At 48.4% G+C, this 15,109-nt stretch overlaps 1 protein-coding gene across 4 annotated transcripts in view; it reads right to left on the bottom strand.

The window, feature by feature from the left end:
• sbf1 (SET binding factor 1) overlaps nucleotides 1-15,109 on the bottom strand; it is a 56,219-nt gene that overhangs the window by 14,910 nt on the left and 26,200 nt on the right. For 3 of the 4 annotated variants that reach the window (XM_080886713.1, XM_080886714.1, XM_080886715.1), the window contains 18 exons: nucleotides 13,443-13,472; nucleotides 12,139-12,244; nucleotides 11,531-11,663; nucleotides 11,333-11,441; nucleotides 9,604-9,717; nucleotides 6,599-6,676; nucleotides 6,307-6,420; nucleotides 5,305-5,433; nucleotides 3,583-3,681; nucleotides 3,283-3,490; nucleotides 2,933-3,045; nucleotides 2,682-2,831; nucleotides 2,202-2,270; nucleotides 1,945-2,106; nucleotides 1,584-1,849; nucleotides 1,056-1,228; nucleotides 894-967; nucleotides 1-149 (listed from right to left, as the gene is read on the bottom strand). The exon at nucleotides 1-149 is cut by the window's left edge and continues 44 nt beyond it. In XM_080886713.1, the coding sequence (XP_080742839.1) occupies nucleotides 1-149; nucleotides 894-967; nucleotides 1,056-1,228; nucleotides 1,584-1,849; nucleotides 1,945-2,106; nucleotides 2,202-2,270; nucleotides 2,682-2,831; nucleotides 2,933-3,045; nucleotides 3,283-3,490; nucleotides 3,583-3,681; nucleotides 5,305-5,433; nucleotides 6,307-6,420; nucleotides 6,599-6,676; nucleotides 9,604-9,717; nucleotides 11,333-11,441; nucleotides 11,531-11,663; nucleotides 12,139-12,244; nucleotides 13,443-13,472 (2,276 nt within the window). The remainder of the gene's footprint in view (nucleotides 150-893; nucleotides 968-1,055; nucleotides 1,229-1,583; nucleotides 1,850-1,944; nucleotides 2,107-2,201; nucleotides 2,271-2,681; nucleotides 2,832-2,932; nucleotides 3,046-3,282; nucleotides 3,491-3,582; nucleotides 3,682-5,304; nucleotides 5,434-6,306; nucleotides 6,421-6,598; nucleotides 6,677-9,603; nucleotides 9,718-11,332; nucleotides 11,442-11,530; nucleotides 11,664-12,138; nucleotides 12,245-13,442; nucleotides 13,473-15,109) is intronic. The other variant, XM_080886716.1, reaches the window with a different exon arrangement.

Below are 15,109 nucleotides of genomic sequence, written 5' to 3'. Positions count from 1 at the left end.
GTAAGGAAGATGGCGCCCTCCGCTGGCAGTAGAGGCGGACCTCCCATTAGCCCCGTGGCCTCCTCGCGCCCATCGGGGATTAGGTGAACACGCATGCCTTCCATCACCAGCTCCTCGCCAGGCAACAGAGTCGGCCTCAGCAGCTTGGGCTGAAAGACAGAGAGCGACAGAGATGACCCCGTGCTACGACATCACAGCCAAACATGGCCGACAGACATCTAAAACTACATGCGCTTATCTTAGTCACAGGAACACACTTTGTTAAAGAACCACTGCAACCGTTGCATGCTTTCACACCCGTGCTGAGGGCAACCTGCACCAGTGCATGAGCCCACAGACACACAGAGAAACATGTCACAATGTGCAGCGATGGTCTCAGTGGGCCGACTGCTGAAGATGAACAAGAGCAAATAAGAAGCTGGCTTTTTCCTCTAGACCCTTACATCACTTCCTGTCCTCCGGCGAGGCCTGGGAGGTTTCTAAAGAGCGGAAATCAATTACAGCTTTGGTAGCGTGTTGCCACCCTGAGCCACAAGTTCAGCTGTTATTCGCCTGACCCTGCATGCTGCGAGAGCAGGGCAGAGATGGAGGGCGCCCTTCCTGGATCAAGCTCACATACAGCCGCCCATCATGAACAGCACCCTTCAGATGGAAGGCACGCAGCTCTGAAGGCCCTGGGAGAGCCGCTCCGGCCTCAGATAGCAGACTGCACACCCCACATGCACGGCTCCGGCGGGCTGCGAGTCACACGCTTCTGTCTCCAGCTGACAGACGTACCTGCCGTGGCGCTTTGAGCCTGAGCTGAAGGGATTGGTGAAGAGGGGAGTGGGCGGGGCTGGTTGGGGTTCTGCATGGCCTTTGTCCAGTGGGATGTAAAAACATGAATTGGTTACCTTTTGGATGGGAGGCAGTCTCTTACTCTCCCTGTGGACTGCTTCCAACGTCTCGATGTGCATTTGAACGATATCTGCAGAGTGAGAGTGCAGAGACAGCGTGAGGCTCGAGTGCTTCATGCGTGTGGCTGACACGAGGCAGACGCGGCGATTCGTCCATACCTGGTATCATGGCGTGGAGAGCTTTGAGGTGCTCGTTGGTCACGCCGCTCTCGTTGCACACTTTATCGACAAAGCGGTTAATGAAGCGCACCACAGAGTTGGCCACGTCTGAGCTCTCTGCGTCTTCGAAGCCGCTCTCCGTGTCGTAGCTTTCCGCCATGCTGCCTGCAATGCTGCAACACAAACACACGCTCTGAGCACGGACGAAGCCCCAGCTGATCGAACAACTCGATGTAAACAATAACTCCACACTCATGGGCGATGCGCGTGCTGGTCACAGGATAAAAGGAACGGTCTCTGTTTTAAAGACAGATGTTGGGATTTCACAATAAAAGCCTGTCTTACTAAACACAAAGTGAATGTGACAAAAACAGACATTTTATGTCTCAGCCAATCAGCCGCTTTGAGTGTGACAGTGTTTGATGACACTAAGACATGCTTAGCTGGATTGTGTGAAGATAAAAACATGTTTCTAAAGACTTGTTTGTACTGTGGGAGCGCCCTCTGTGGGCAGACGGGCGCTCCTACCTGTTTGTGACGTAGCTGTTGCTGACGCTCTCCACGTCTCCGAGGCCGGAGCTCCGCAGCAGCCGGTTCTTGCTGGTGTCCAGCGGGAGCAGCAGGTAGCTCATCCTGTTGGCGTAGTGGATGGCCTGGCTGAATACCGTGCTCTCCTCCTTCTGCACGCGCTCCATCTGCATTTCTTTGCTGAGCGTCGGCCACAGCCGGCTCTGCTCTGACGCCAGCTCCAGGGCGCCGATTTCCCTTCTGTTGCCCGAGGCGACGTGCTGTTCCTGAGAACACATCGGGATGGACAAAGCTCCGTCAGTTAGACGGTGAACTTTTAATCACGTGTGCGGAGCATGGGACATGCGGGCGCTCTGCTCACCGAGTTGTTGTGCTGCCCTCCGTCCTCCGTCTCCAGGTACAGGTGTCGGATGTGGTTCTGCACGTCGCTGTAGAACATGGCCTCCCAGAACTGCATGTTGGTCCACACCATGTGCTCCTGCACACAGCTGTAGGCAAACTGGGTGACGCCTGCTCCCAGTTTCTGTCAGACAGAACACAGACGTCCAATCACAGGCTCAGTAACACCTCAAGCTGTACAGTGTGGGCGAACTCTCATTTTAGGAAGGATGCACTCACTCTGCAGAAGGCTGTGACCAGGGGAAGAAGCGCCGCCGCGATCCCGTGTTCATCCATGTGTGAACAGTCCTGAACAGAAAGAGCAGGAAAGCACTGAGCTCCAAAACAACGAAGCACAGAGACGTGTGTGAGGCTTCACGCTTGACCTGCAAAGACTTCTATGACATGTGATCAGCCTGTATACACCTCCAACAGAAGAAGCGGCTCGTGTTTAAGAGCATCTGCTCTGGCAACAGCCAGGTCGGCGAGCTGCAGCTGTGGAAACCTGACGAGTGAACAACAGTAACACAGCTGTTACTGTTGTTCACTCTGACGAGGCTGAATCCATTCTAGAGGAAGTCAAAGCTGCCACCTGATGTCAGTATGGGTCACACTCTGAACACTTCCCATAATGCCGTTCAGCGGCTTGTTTTGTGACGCCCACAGGCACGTCCTCGTGGTGTGCTTCGACACTATCAGGCCCCTTGTGTGCCGGCTCACCTGTAAGGTGCAGTTCATCATGCGCACAATGTAGTCAAACTGCTGGTCATCCAGCACAGCTCGGTTCTGCAGGACATGTTGATTGAGCTCCTGAGTCAAACACACGCGAGCTGCCCGACCCTTCAACGCCCGCAGCACCGCTGGCATCAGCTGCACAGACGACGTGACAAACGACCACGATCAACACACAAAAACAGCCTGCAGACCGAACAAAGTTTGTGAGTGCGTCACAGACACACACGCGTCTTTACCTTCTTGGCCTCCAGCATTTTGTTCTCAAAAATGTACGTGATGCAGTTCCTGACCACCTCCAGCCTGCGAGCGCTGTTCGCCATCACGTTGCCGTTCCTGTCCACGATATCTCCTGTGGAGCAAAGGGCGTCAGACTCGCCACAGCACAGAAGCTACGCCTCCTACGCACGCACTGTCAGACTGTATGAGGTTAACACAGGAAGTTTAAGATGCACGTAAGCAGGGTCAGCGCCAACTCAGAGCGGGTGTTGGCCGCCTTCAGTTAACCTCACGTTACAGTTTCACCACACTGAGGCTTCGGCCGATATGAGTTTGCAGTCGGGTCACGTGCATGCTAAGAACAGCTCACCCAGCGGCGGCCCAGATGGCACCATGCTCTTGAGCTCCGGCTTGACGGCGGGAGGTGCGGTCTTGAGCTTGGCAGCAGCGTGATCGATGAACAGCTGCACCGCTACGTCGTCCAGCATGGGGAACGGCGCCCGATTCTGTGCGTTGTTCTGACTGTTTTCTGACGGTCGCTGGATTTTGTGCATGGCCACAGCGGGGTAGGGATTCTCCTGAGAAAACAGAAAGACGGCGATCGTTGAAGGAAGAACGGAGGAATGGCGACAAACAGAAACCGTAAGAAAGTTCAATCGATGAAACGCACATTTTTGAAGAGCTGCTCTGCAACCTCCTTGGCATGGTTCATGACTTTGTGCGGACAGGCCTCCTCTTGTCGTATCCGCTCCACCTGGTTTGCTACCAGCTGTAGAAAGAGGACAGCAGTGATGTTAGTAGTTTTCTTCCGTATCTGAGCCACACTGTGCTCAGTGACCAACGATCGTGTCTAGGGCTGCTCAATTAATCAAATTTTACGCTCCGTGTTGTGTAACTATTTTTAAATCCCTGTAGAACCTGAACCGTGTAAGCTAGCGCAATAATTGTTTTTGCATATGAAACCAGAGGAGTTGTACTTACATCTGATGCCATCAGCTTGTCCTCGGTCACGGTTTCCTTCCACATAAAGCTTTGCAAAAACTGCATAAAAAGCGCTTGCAGGAACAAAAGCATAATATTCCAGAAACACGCTTTGCCGATCCAATCAGCTGTTGGTAACACTTCCCACAGTGAAACAGACGTCAGCGCGAACGATCGCATGTCCGCCATTTCCTGTCCGAAACTGGAAGTGACGTCATTTTCGCGGAAAATGTAGTTTTTTTACAAGTCATGTTTGACTTTTCTGAATAGTTGCTGGGATGCTTAGAACTCAAACTTCACTGCTGGAAATATTTTATTTTGATGCACCTGCTGTTTTCTTTGCAAATTTGCATCATAGGATTGTTTTTCATTTTTTCTGCAGTATATAAAAATTGGTGTATCTCCAAAATCAGTAAAAATATAATATAAGCTCTGGCGGACTTGGTTCTATGGTAGGTCGTAAGGGTTAAATAAATATCGTCAAATAATCGAGATCTCAATTTCAGTGAAAATAATCGTGATTATCATTTTTGCCATAATCGAGCAGCCCTAATCGTGTCATCGGTGCACCAGGTTGGAACGTTTTCAGTTACGTCAGTAAAGGTTTGTGTGACAGCTGTTCATGGTAAATGCACTGATTCTTATACAGCGCGTCTCTACTCTCCCGGAGTGCTGAAAGCCCTCTATACAACATTCACACCCACTCATACAAGCACTTCCTTCTATACTTAAGTGAAATCTAAGCATTCACACTCCGCTGGACTCATTAGAGGGCAGCGGGGGGTTAGTTTCTTGCCCGAGGATACTTGGCAGACTGGGGAAGCCAAGCATCGAACCACCAACCTTCCAGTCAGTAGCTGATCTGCTCTACCGCCTGAGCCACACTTGTTGACTAGTCACGATTACGTCGACTATCAAAATAGCCGATGCGTCGTTTGAAGCTTTGTAAGATCCTGAAATTTAAGAGTGTAGTAACAGACTGAAACAGAAGGTGGTAGCACCGCATGTACAAGCTGGAAGAAGAAGAAGAAGAAGCAGAAGAAGAAGAAGAAGAAGAAGCAGAAGAAGAAGAAGAAGCAGATTTGAAGGATGGGTCGGCGTATCCTTCGTGGCCCACCATGTCCCAGAATGTTGTCTGAGCACCGTCAGTAATGTAAACATGTTTAACAACAACATTGTTATTGGGGGGAAATCCTTTCAAATCGACCTATCAGCTGCCTCCACACAGGTAAGTCCTGGGAGCCACATGCTGCACGGCCTCCTGGCTGATTGCTTCTTCCCAGAGGAGACTCAAACATGTGCTGACATGTCAGCTTAACACGTTTTTCCACTCGTAGCTGTCATGAACTACTGTGCTCTGCGATCGCACAAACAGGAGCGAACGGGTAGATGTTTGTGTCGAAAGACTCACGTCATCAAACAGGTCGGTGGCTCTGTAGGGGGGACCTCTCTCCGACACAAAGCCGGCGAACGCCATGCCGTCTAACACCTTGGTGAGGAAGTCGTCCTCTGACAGCGCCCTCTGGCCCAGGAAGGCAGCCTGTGGAAAAACGTTAGCAGCAATCAAGACTCTTTGACCACACAATGACCTGGAAAAGCTCATCCATGCCTTTGTAACGTCAAGGCTAGATTATTGTAATTCACTTTATTTTGGTCTCCACTCTACCCTTCTACATAGATTACAGACAGTCCAGAATGCCGCTGCACGCATTCTAACTAAAACTAAGAAGTTTGCTCACATCACTCCCGTCCTTGCTGATCTGCACTGGTTGCCTGTGAAATTTCGTATTCAATTTAAAATTCTGTTGCTTACTTTTAAAATTACTAATAACACAGGACCAAGCTATCTTAAGGAACTCTTAAACTCATATGCTCCTGCGAGGGCTTTAAGATCATCCTCACAGTTATTGTTGGTTCAGCCCAGATCTCGTTTGAAGTCTAGAGGTGATCGAGCGTTTGCTCTAGCTGCACCTGAGCTGTGGAACAATCTTCCGATTGGCATCCGGGCGTCTGACTCTATTCAATCTTTTAAATCACGGCTTAAAACATATCTGTTTGAACTTGCTTTTTCTACCAGTTAAATCCTGGCCTTGTTTGCAGTGAGTTATTCTATTAGTTTTTCTGTTTGTCTTGCGTTGTCTATGTTCTCTATCACTGTGTTTGATGGTACAGCTTTACTTTGCTATAGCTATGTGCTATAGTTTACTCTTATTAGTGGTTTTTACCTGTGAACATAATTCCACACTTATATGACTCTGATGTTATAGTGTTAATTGTTTTATTCTTTTATGTAAAGCACTTTGGCATGCCCTTGGCTTTTAAATGTGCTCTATAAATAAAGATTGTTGTTGTTGTTCTTTGTTTCCTTGGATGCACATTAACAGCGGTGTGCTGTGCCAGGACATTCCTGTACCTTATGGAAGCGAATCACAGGCTCTGGGTGAATGCGGATGATATGTAAACACCAGCGATAGCCCTGGAAGAGCCGAGCGAACAGCCACAGAAAGACCGCTCGGATCTCCTTGTCCTGAAACGCACACAGTAAAGACGACTGTCACACAGAGGAACTGAAAGAGTCTGGAAGCCTGAACCTGCCAGAGTTTATGACCTCCACCACCTCTTATGCCATCGATATAAGACAAAAACACTAATGCTGGTGTTGTGTAATTACAGCGTATGAATCACTACATGAGTTTACTCCTTGCCTGGATTTTGAGAGCAGAGGGTTGCGTGGACTGTGGGGGGAATGCATGATCGGCAACTTCCAGCTCCGGATCCAAAACCTGCAGGAACAGAAAACAAAGTCCATCACTGCTGACCACAAGTCTCTGCTGCTGATTCCTGCTGATACGGACAACAGCACAAACTCACCGTTTTCAGAGTCATGGAGCTCTGAGCTTGTATTCACTAGACTACGTGGTTAAAGCACATTTACTACACAGGTGCAAAGTTTCCTGTCAGATGTGAACAACATCTGGGAAAGCTCAGAAGAAGAGTAAGTCAGTGGCAGAGTGTGCAGACACACACCATCCTTGGTTACAGCTTTTAGGCTCAGAACAAATTCATCTGGCTAAGTGTAAGGACAGCTGAGCAGCTAAGCCCTGGTTTAGGGTTGCTATCCAACCGTCTCCAGCATCAGCGTGGTTCCTGGAGCAGCAGCACACTGAGGGACAACTGAACAGACGAGCCCCAGATCAGCTTCACACGCAGGGCTGTCAGTGTGGCAGATATCTGCTGTGCCTGGACTTTGTGTGTCAGAGTTGGATCTGTTTTCATCGCTCTGCCAGCTGAGGCCTATAACCCAGTGAACTATCAGAGCAGCGTTAGCACCACAGCAGTCTCAGGGTTAAGAGTCATGAAGCACACAGAACGGCGCAGTGACAAAAACAAAACTTTCAAAATAAATTATTTTTCTATTAAATCGATCCATTCCTTTGAGCCCTGACGTCTTTGGTATGTGGCCTAAGTCAGCAGGGCCAAGTTCAGTGTCTCTCTGGAGGGCACAGAGCTGTCGAATGATGCTGCTGCAATAACATCTGTGGCTCATCGATGTAGACTGAGACAGTGAGCACATAAGACCAAACTGAACCCAACACGACTGTAAGGAAGAGGACTCCCTTACTGCATTTATTTATATTGTATTGTCTGTATAGCACTTGAGGATCAGATACAGATAACTGCTCGTTTATGTACGAGGCATTCCTGTTTATCCAAGTCTGAGGTACGTCCCACAATCAGGGGAATTTACGATGAATCCAGCTGCAACATGCAACCACAACTAAGAGTTTGGATCATGGCAGTGCAGCACAGTGCAGGCTAAAAACACTCTTCAGGACACACAAGCGTTCTGTAGCTCTTCATCTTAGCTGACGTTTTCTAAAGCAGCACACGGTCTAACAGGTTACTCCACAACACACCTACCAGCGCTGCACTTGTGCATCTCAGTATTAGCATCCTTACTGCAGTGTAAGCTCTCAGCACTGAAACAGACAACGATTAAAATCGTTCGGCACTCCTCTCTCACGTTACTGTTGATGAGTGTCTAAAAAGAAACCGTACTGTGAGTGTCCGTGGGAAGAGCCTGACAAGTTCAAATACCAGGCTGCATGTCTGCGCTGAAAATGCAAAGCACCCTCCTCCAAATAAACACCCTCTACCCTTTGTCTCCGTGCACACAGAAGCTCAGTCGTTTACTCCAAGAGACATTATCTAAAAGGCAGAACAGAGTTTATCTGGCAGACATGTGAGTGTTTAGTTTGACTTGTCATCACTCGATAAAAGAAAACTACTGTTGATCTAAATGTTTCGACAGGACGAAACTCTAACTGGGGAAACACAAGATCGTTTATCCAGAAATGGAACATGTTCAAACACAAAACTGTGTTTAAATACAGCAGACCAGGACCACTACTGAGGTCCTTTTACCTTTGACTTCGTATTCAAGCATGCGCTTCTGTTTATCCTGTGGAACAAATCAGGTTCCAGTTATGTTGATGTGACATGTGCTGCACAGGGACAGCAGCAGCAGCTCAGGCCTCCGTGATATCTGCACATCTGTGTTTCACTCTCAGCTTCACTGTCAACGAGTTACAAAGTTTGTCCATGTTTCATGTGCAGGAAAAGGACAAAGCATGAAAAGCAAAGGGCTGTGAGTATTATATGACCGCTGTATAACTGTATCAGACGGCGCGTGAGCAACACTTTGTGTTTACATATTATTTCTCACTACACTTTACTCATGGCTGAGACTGTAAAATGACTGCATATCCAGTAACCTGCTCATAAACTGGGTATCACTTCCTGTAGCTCAAACCGATTTACTCACAGCTGATATGGTTACGAGCATGAACAGCTTTGCTGTATCATCTCCATTGTTATGAGATTTGCACAAAGCAAACAGAGCTGACAAAGGAAGCAGGAAGAAAAATCGATGTATTGGGCCTTTATCAATAATAAGGAAGCTGGAGGCATTTATAAAAAGTGTTTCTCAGAAAGGGCAGGTGCTGCAGTGCTGGAAGGAGGTGAAGAACAGCTTGATAAGAACACAAGAACAGTGTTTGGTTGGTGAGCGCGCTGCATCCAAGCAGCGGGGCTTAAAAAAGGGGAAATCCTATCAGTGACATAACCATTCAAATGTAGTAATAAGCAAAGGACTGCAGCGCTGTGCCTCAGTACAAACCGACCTCTGTGGTTGTGCATTTATCAGATAACTCAGCACTAAGGCTGCATTTCCACAGTTAAGGTGACGACACACTCGGCACTTCTTAAATGTATCTGACTTTTTTGGCAGGTATAAAAAAAAAAAAATCATACTTGGAAATGATCTCCACCCCAGTCAAGCCCAACAAGAACACACTGCTGTGCAGTATTTCAGACGTGATTAATGATAAAGTCCCGCCTTAAATGCTTTCAATGCATCCCTGCTTGTATTTACATGTTTTTACTTCAATAACATTTCAGTCAGAGACGACTGCTTGGAGTCTATCAGGGCTTTTTACACAGGGACTGGAGCACTGGACAAAACCGCTTATTCCTTTCAGCTGAAGTCAATACTAGGAAAGAGAAGCACTTCCTGAACATGTTACTGGCACCTAATCCCATAAAGAGCACTGGGAAGTCTGGTGGTAGAAACCACCCACGTGATGCTACTGAGACTTCCCAGTAATCGTGTGCATTGTGGCTTTGGGTGTGTTTAAGCTGCAGCTCTTACCATGGAGAGTGCCGTCTGGGTCTGCTGGAGCAGAGGTTCAGGCAGCAGGGAGATGTGGACGCACTCGGGGATGGTAACTGTGCCTCCATCCAGGTCGGCAATGATCACGTCCAGCTGCACACGCGCACACACACACACGCACACGATTAACATCTGTGCTTCAGGGAGTGCTGATAAGAAGTGAAACAGGAGCTGATTAGATCAAGTGGAAGACAAACACAGTGGCCTCTGAGCAGCTGCTCGTTACATGACCCAGTCGATCAAACCACAGAGCGCACAGTCACATATCAGTGACACACAACCACTGCTCTTACAGCAATAAAGGTAGAAAACACAGACCCCTGTAGCTAAAGGCTGTGATGGGGCAGCACGCAGCCACACGTGATGAGTCCCGCTAACGCCATCATCAGGCCTCAACCTGGTTTCCTCGATCGTGACACTGAATCACCAACTACTGTCCTGGACGCTGATGTGTCTCGGCCGAGTTTACAAAGACGACTACGTGACAAAGCGATGCATCTACCAAGGTTAGCAGGTAGCAAACAGCTGGATGGCAGCAGCTTAAAGACGGATCCGCGGGTCAGTACGAGCTCACACGACTCACAGCTACGAGCCGCGTCAGAGCTTTTCTTATTGACGTGCATTTCACAGAGAAAGCTGTCCCTGTGTGACTGTGTGAAACTATGAAACGCGCCCTTTGTCCTCTAAACACTACGATATCACACATCTACCCCAGCCTGCAGCAGCTGTGTGTAGAGTGCACTGTGCAGGGATGTGTGATTGTTTCAGTGCTGATACAGCGCCGGGTTGGCACAGATGGCTGTGTGTCGCTAACCTGCTCTCGTGTTCATTTCCCTTCCACAGCTGTTTGATAACTGTCGTACACAAAATGTTTACAGTGGCGAACGCAGCTCACAAACCTCCTTTAGACACGCGTGTCGTGGCGAGCAGTCATCACTGACACAGACACGTGACGTCCGCCTTAAAAACAAAAGCTTTCTGGTGTCAGCGCTGAAGCTCCACAGCTGTGATCAGACGTTTACACTCATCGAACGTTTACTCTGGTCCCTCTCCACTCAGCATTAAACTAGTTCCCACTAGTGTCTGTGGGTGCCTTGTGTGAAAGCCTGCACTGGCCATCAACAGCATCTGTTCAGGTGGAACTCACTAAGAGACGCTGTGTGGAGTCACACGTGTGCACACATTTCTTGCTTTATCAAGTAATAAAACACTGTTCAATAACTTCACCTACAGAAATCATTAAAAGGCCCAAATCACAAGGACAGCAGCTTTAGCCAAACCCAAGCAAGCGTTCGTTCATCGTCCCCTCAAAGACAGCTCCGTCTTTTTAGAACACGCGCTTCCTGTCCCCGGACAGCGCTCCCTGCCGACACACTTCCAAATACTGCTGATGTCACTTTAATCATATATAAGCTCACAAAACATCAACACGTTAAAGGATATCCAAGTACATTTTTTAAATAAAATGCTCGACTATTCCAATGCTCAAGATAAGCCCCGCCTCCCTCTGTACAGCTGGTGGTTGTTAAAGGAAAGCTCCGTCAGGTCGATGACACACGACAACACTCCTGTCTGGGTTCTTTCCTCAGCAAAGCTTTAAGACACAGGTTCAGCCTTACCATTGCTGACACTGCTCTTTGCTGTCGCACTGATGAAAACTACCTCATGTAGCCTCATATTCACTAAGCTGCAAACAGTGAGGACCCACCAGCTCTTGAGTCTCAGAGCGGAAGAAGGAATTGACACCAATGATGAAGGGCGTGGGGGTGCTCAGGACCTCGAGGAGTTTTCCAGGTAGGATGGGAATGTAAGTGAAGCTGAGAAAACACAACAACAAGAGACTTTACACACGTCCTGCACTCAGCAGTGTCTACACTGTGGCTTCATCAACAGGAGTGGGACATACCTGTATTTGAGAGGAAACATGATGGCCAGCAGTGCCCGGCAGGCGTCCGTTAGTCTCTGGTAGCTGCTGGACAGGAACAGGATTTTATGCTCCGTCAGGGCGGCGCAGAACAGACAGAGAACATTGGCGATACCTGAGGGAGGACAGAGGACGTGTCATCCACCTCACCTGCTGCATGCACGCACAGAAATATTGGTGATTTGAAGTTTCATCATATTTGATAGGGTTGAAGGTTCTCATGTCTTTTAAACTGCAGAATCAACCTGCATTTATTCTTTGAACACTAAAAGTGTAAAACTGTAAGCAAACTATCCTCTGATTGGCTGGCTCTCAGAAACAGAAGGTCTGAGCAGCAGGTCGTGGCCACAGCCATGTGTGAGATGCATATGGAGATATCCATGTTCTTCATGCAGAGCAAAGAGGATAAAAAGGTCTAACATGGAGAGTTTGTGTTTAACACTGACAGAAAATGAAGCCACGGGTCTTCCCCGGCCTGTAGCAGACACGTTTTATCACAAAGATCACGCACAGTATTGTTTACATGCATCTCACATGAGGTGACATTGCTCACGAAGTAACAGAGCAGTAATTTTCATATGTGCTCGTACCGAGCTGTCTGAAGAGCTGGGCCACACTGCTGCCACTGACAGGAAGAGACTCGTTGATCGGAGTCTGGATGACTTGCCGGTCGCCAGCACCTAATGTTATAGTCCGCTAAACATAAGAGAGGAGAGAAAAGAAGGATTTGAAAGCGGGTGTGAAAACGGCAGATTAATGGTGGTGGTCAGAGTCGGGGTTTGGCGGCGTGGTTTAATCACAACTGTGTATGTCCACAGAGCGGAGTGATTCAGAGACAGAGATGGAGAATCCCAGAAGCTTAGCAGCTACGTGACAAATTAAACACAAGCCATTCCAGCTGATCGGGATGTGAATGGGGCCGGGCGGGACTCCAAGCCAACGACCTTACTGAAAACACCAGCAGCACCACCCTATCAAACAGGTCCCAGAAACACAGCAGGTGTCATGCGCGACAGCCTAACGTGTGGAAAGCAGCTGAATTCATGAAGATTGAACTGAACTCTGTTTAAACAGAGAAATCATTGATGATGCCAATTATCATCTTACAATTATTTCCTTTGTTACCGACCACAAAACTTTGTAGAACTGAAGCTGTGCTGTACACAGCAGATGGGCCAATACATATGGGTCTGTGTTTGCTGGAATAACAAGCAGAGTGAAAACTGATGACTCAGTACTGTAGCACTACAGACAGACACACTGATGACTGCAGCACAAAGGCTTCGTGGGCTCATTACAGATCCACTTCCACCTTTGGCTGACCGGCCGTGGAGCACCAGCTGGGGGAAGGTGCAGCATTATCTCATGCTCTGTACAGCAGCAGCGATAGCGGCAGCAGCCACAGATGAGCTGTTAGTAGTTCAATGCTGTGATCCAACATCTGATCATCGCTGTGGTCTGAAGACGTGTGAGGTTTGACAGTAAGGATGCGCCCACACGTGCTTCTTAATGCACCGAGGACAGAATGTATTTGTGGCAGGAGGCCACTGGTTTCAGCAGGGCCTTAGAAACCCATTCCAAACTGGATGCTGTGGTGTCACAGCTGAGCCAATCACAGCCCTCCTCAGAGCCACTGCTGTCAACTGGGAAAAAACCAACCAGTCAATGGTCAGGTCATTTTGGTTACATGGAAATAAAATGACAAGAAACTAATCACTGTATGCGAAATAATCAGGTGTTGGTCACATATTGAGTCTATATCAAAGCTTTTGATTGGTCCTTCTGTCACAGGACGTGTGCATGGACTGCCTGAAGGAAACGGGTGGAGAAAAGGAAGCAGAGTCAATGGAAAGCTGATTGGTAGCGAGGGGAGAACAAAGTCAGGCTGGCGTACCAAACTCTCCTCTCTCTGCTCCTGGCCCGGCTACACAAGCACCCAGCAGAGACGCACAAACACACACCAACAGGATAAGACAGGTTAGCAACAACGAGCGAAGGCACAAAGTGCCCAAACTTAACATCATGACAGTATCAGCACAGCAAAACAACAAAGAGCCACAAACAACACACTGAAGGATGACACACGTGTGTGCAAAGAAAGTGCATTACTGAGCAGGAGCAGCAACGGATGATTCATAACTTAAAATACACACAGCAGTGACACAACACCTTCATTTGTTTTACAGCTAACAGTAACCAGAGTAACGGGGGAGGCTGCAGATTACATTAATTTTACTCAGGCTTAACACACACACACACACACACACACACACACACACACACACACACACACACAGACACACACACACACACACACACACACACACACACACACACACACACACACACACACACACAGACACACACACACACACACACACACACACACACACACACACACAGACACACACACACACACACACAGACACACACACACACACACACACACACACACACACAGACACACACACACACACACACACACACACACACACACACACACACACACACACACACACACAGACACACACACACACACACACAGACACACACACACAGACACACACACACACACACACAGACACACACACACACACACACACAGACACACACACACACACACACACACACACACACACACACACACACAGACACACACACACACACACACACACACACACACACAGACACACACACACACACACACACACACACACACACACACACACAGACACACACACACACACACACACACACACACACACACACACACACACACACACACACACACACACAGACACACACACACACACACACACACACACACACACACACACACACACACACACACACACACACACACACACAGACACACACACACACACACACAGACACACACACACACACACACACACACACACACACACACACACACACACACACACACACAGTAGGCCTGTTTGGCTTATCAGACTAGAAGTGGAGCGACCTGGTAAGCAGCTGGGCTCTCTGCCCGGGAACTTTGATTCCAAAACTGGAAACCGCAGCACTGAAATCACCTTCCAGCAGGATCCCGACACAAACAAAGCCAAAAGAAAAGAACAGTTCACGACTACGTGCCACGCTAACAGCAGGTCTGCTTTCAGCATCACACTTGGCAGCACGACGGACAGTGTCAACAAGAAAATTCCCTGTTTCTGGAATCATATGAAGCAATTCCAGAGGCAGATCTGTTCCTGTAATCTCTAATGAAAAACCGTCTGCTTGTTCCAGTAAAGTCAGAGTAAACACGGGGACGTCCAACGCTGCCACACACATGCACATACAGTGGGAGGTGGGACTGAGTTGCTGGGACTCTCTAAGGCTGCGTTCAAACTGCAGGCAAAAGCGCATCAAATCCGACTTTTTTGACCCTGTGCGACTCATATCCAATCATGGTGTGACAGTGTGAACGGCACAAATCCGACCTGGGTCACTTTCATATGTGGTACTGAATCCGACACATATCTGATGTTTCAGAAAGCGACTGCTGTTTGATGGTCACGTCGCATTAAATCCGTC

This window comes from Rhamphochromis sp. 'chilingali', assembly GCF_963969265.1.
Source record: "Rhamphochromis sp. 'chilingali' genome assembly, chromosome: 7".
Taxonomy (NCBI): domain Eukaryota; kingdom Metazoa; phylum Chordata; class Actinopteri; order Cichliformes; family Cichlidae; genus Rhamphochromis; species Rhamphochromis sp. 'chilingali'.
This window is presented reverse-complemented; position numbering and strand designations above follow the sequence as displayed.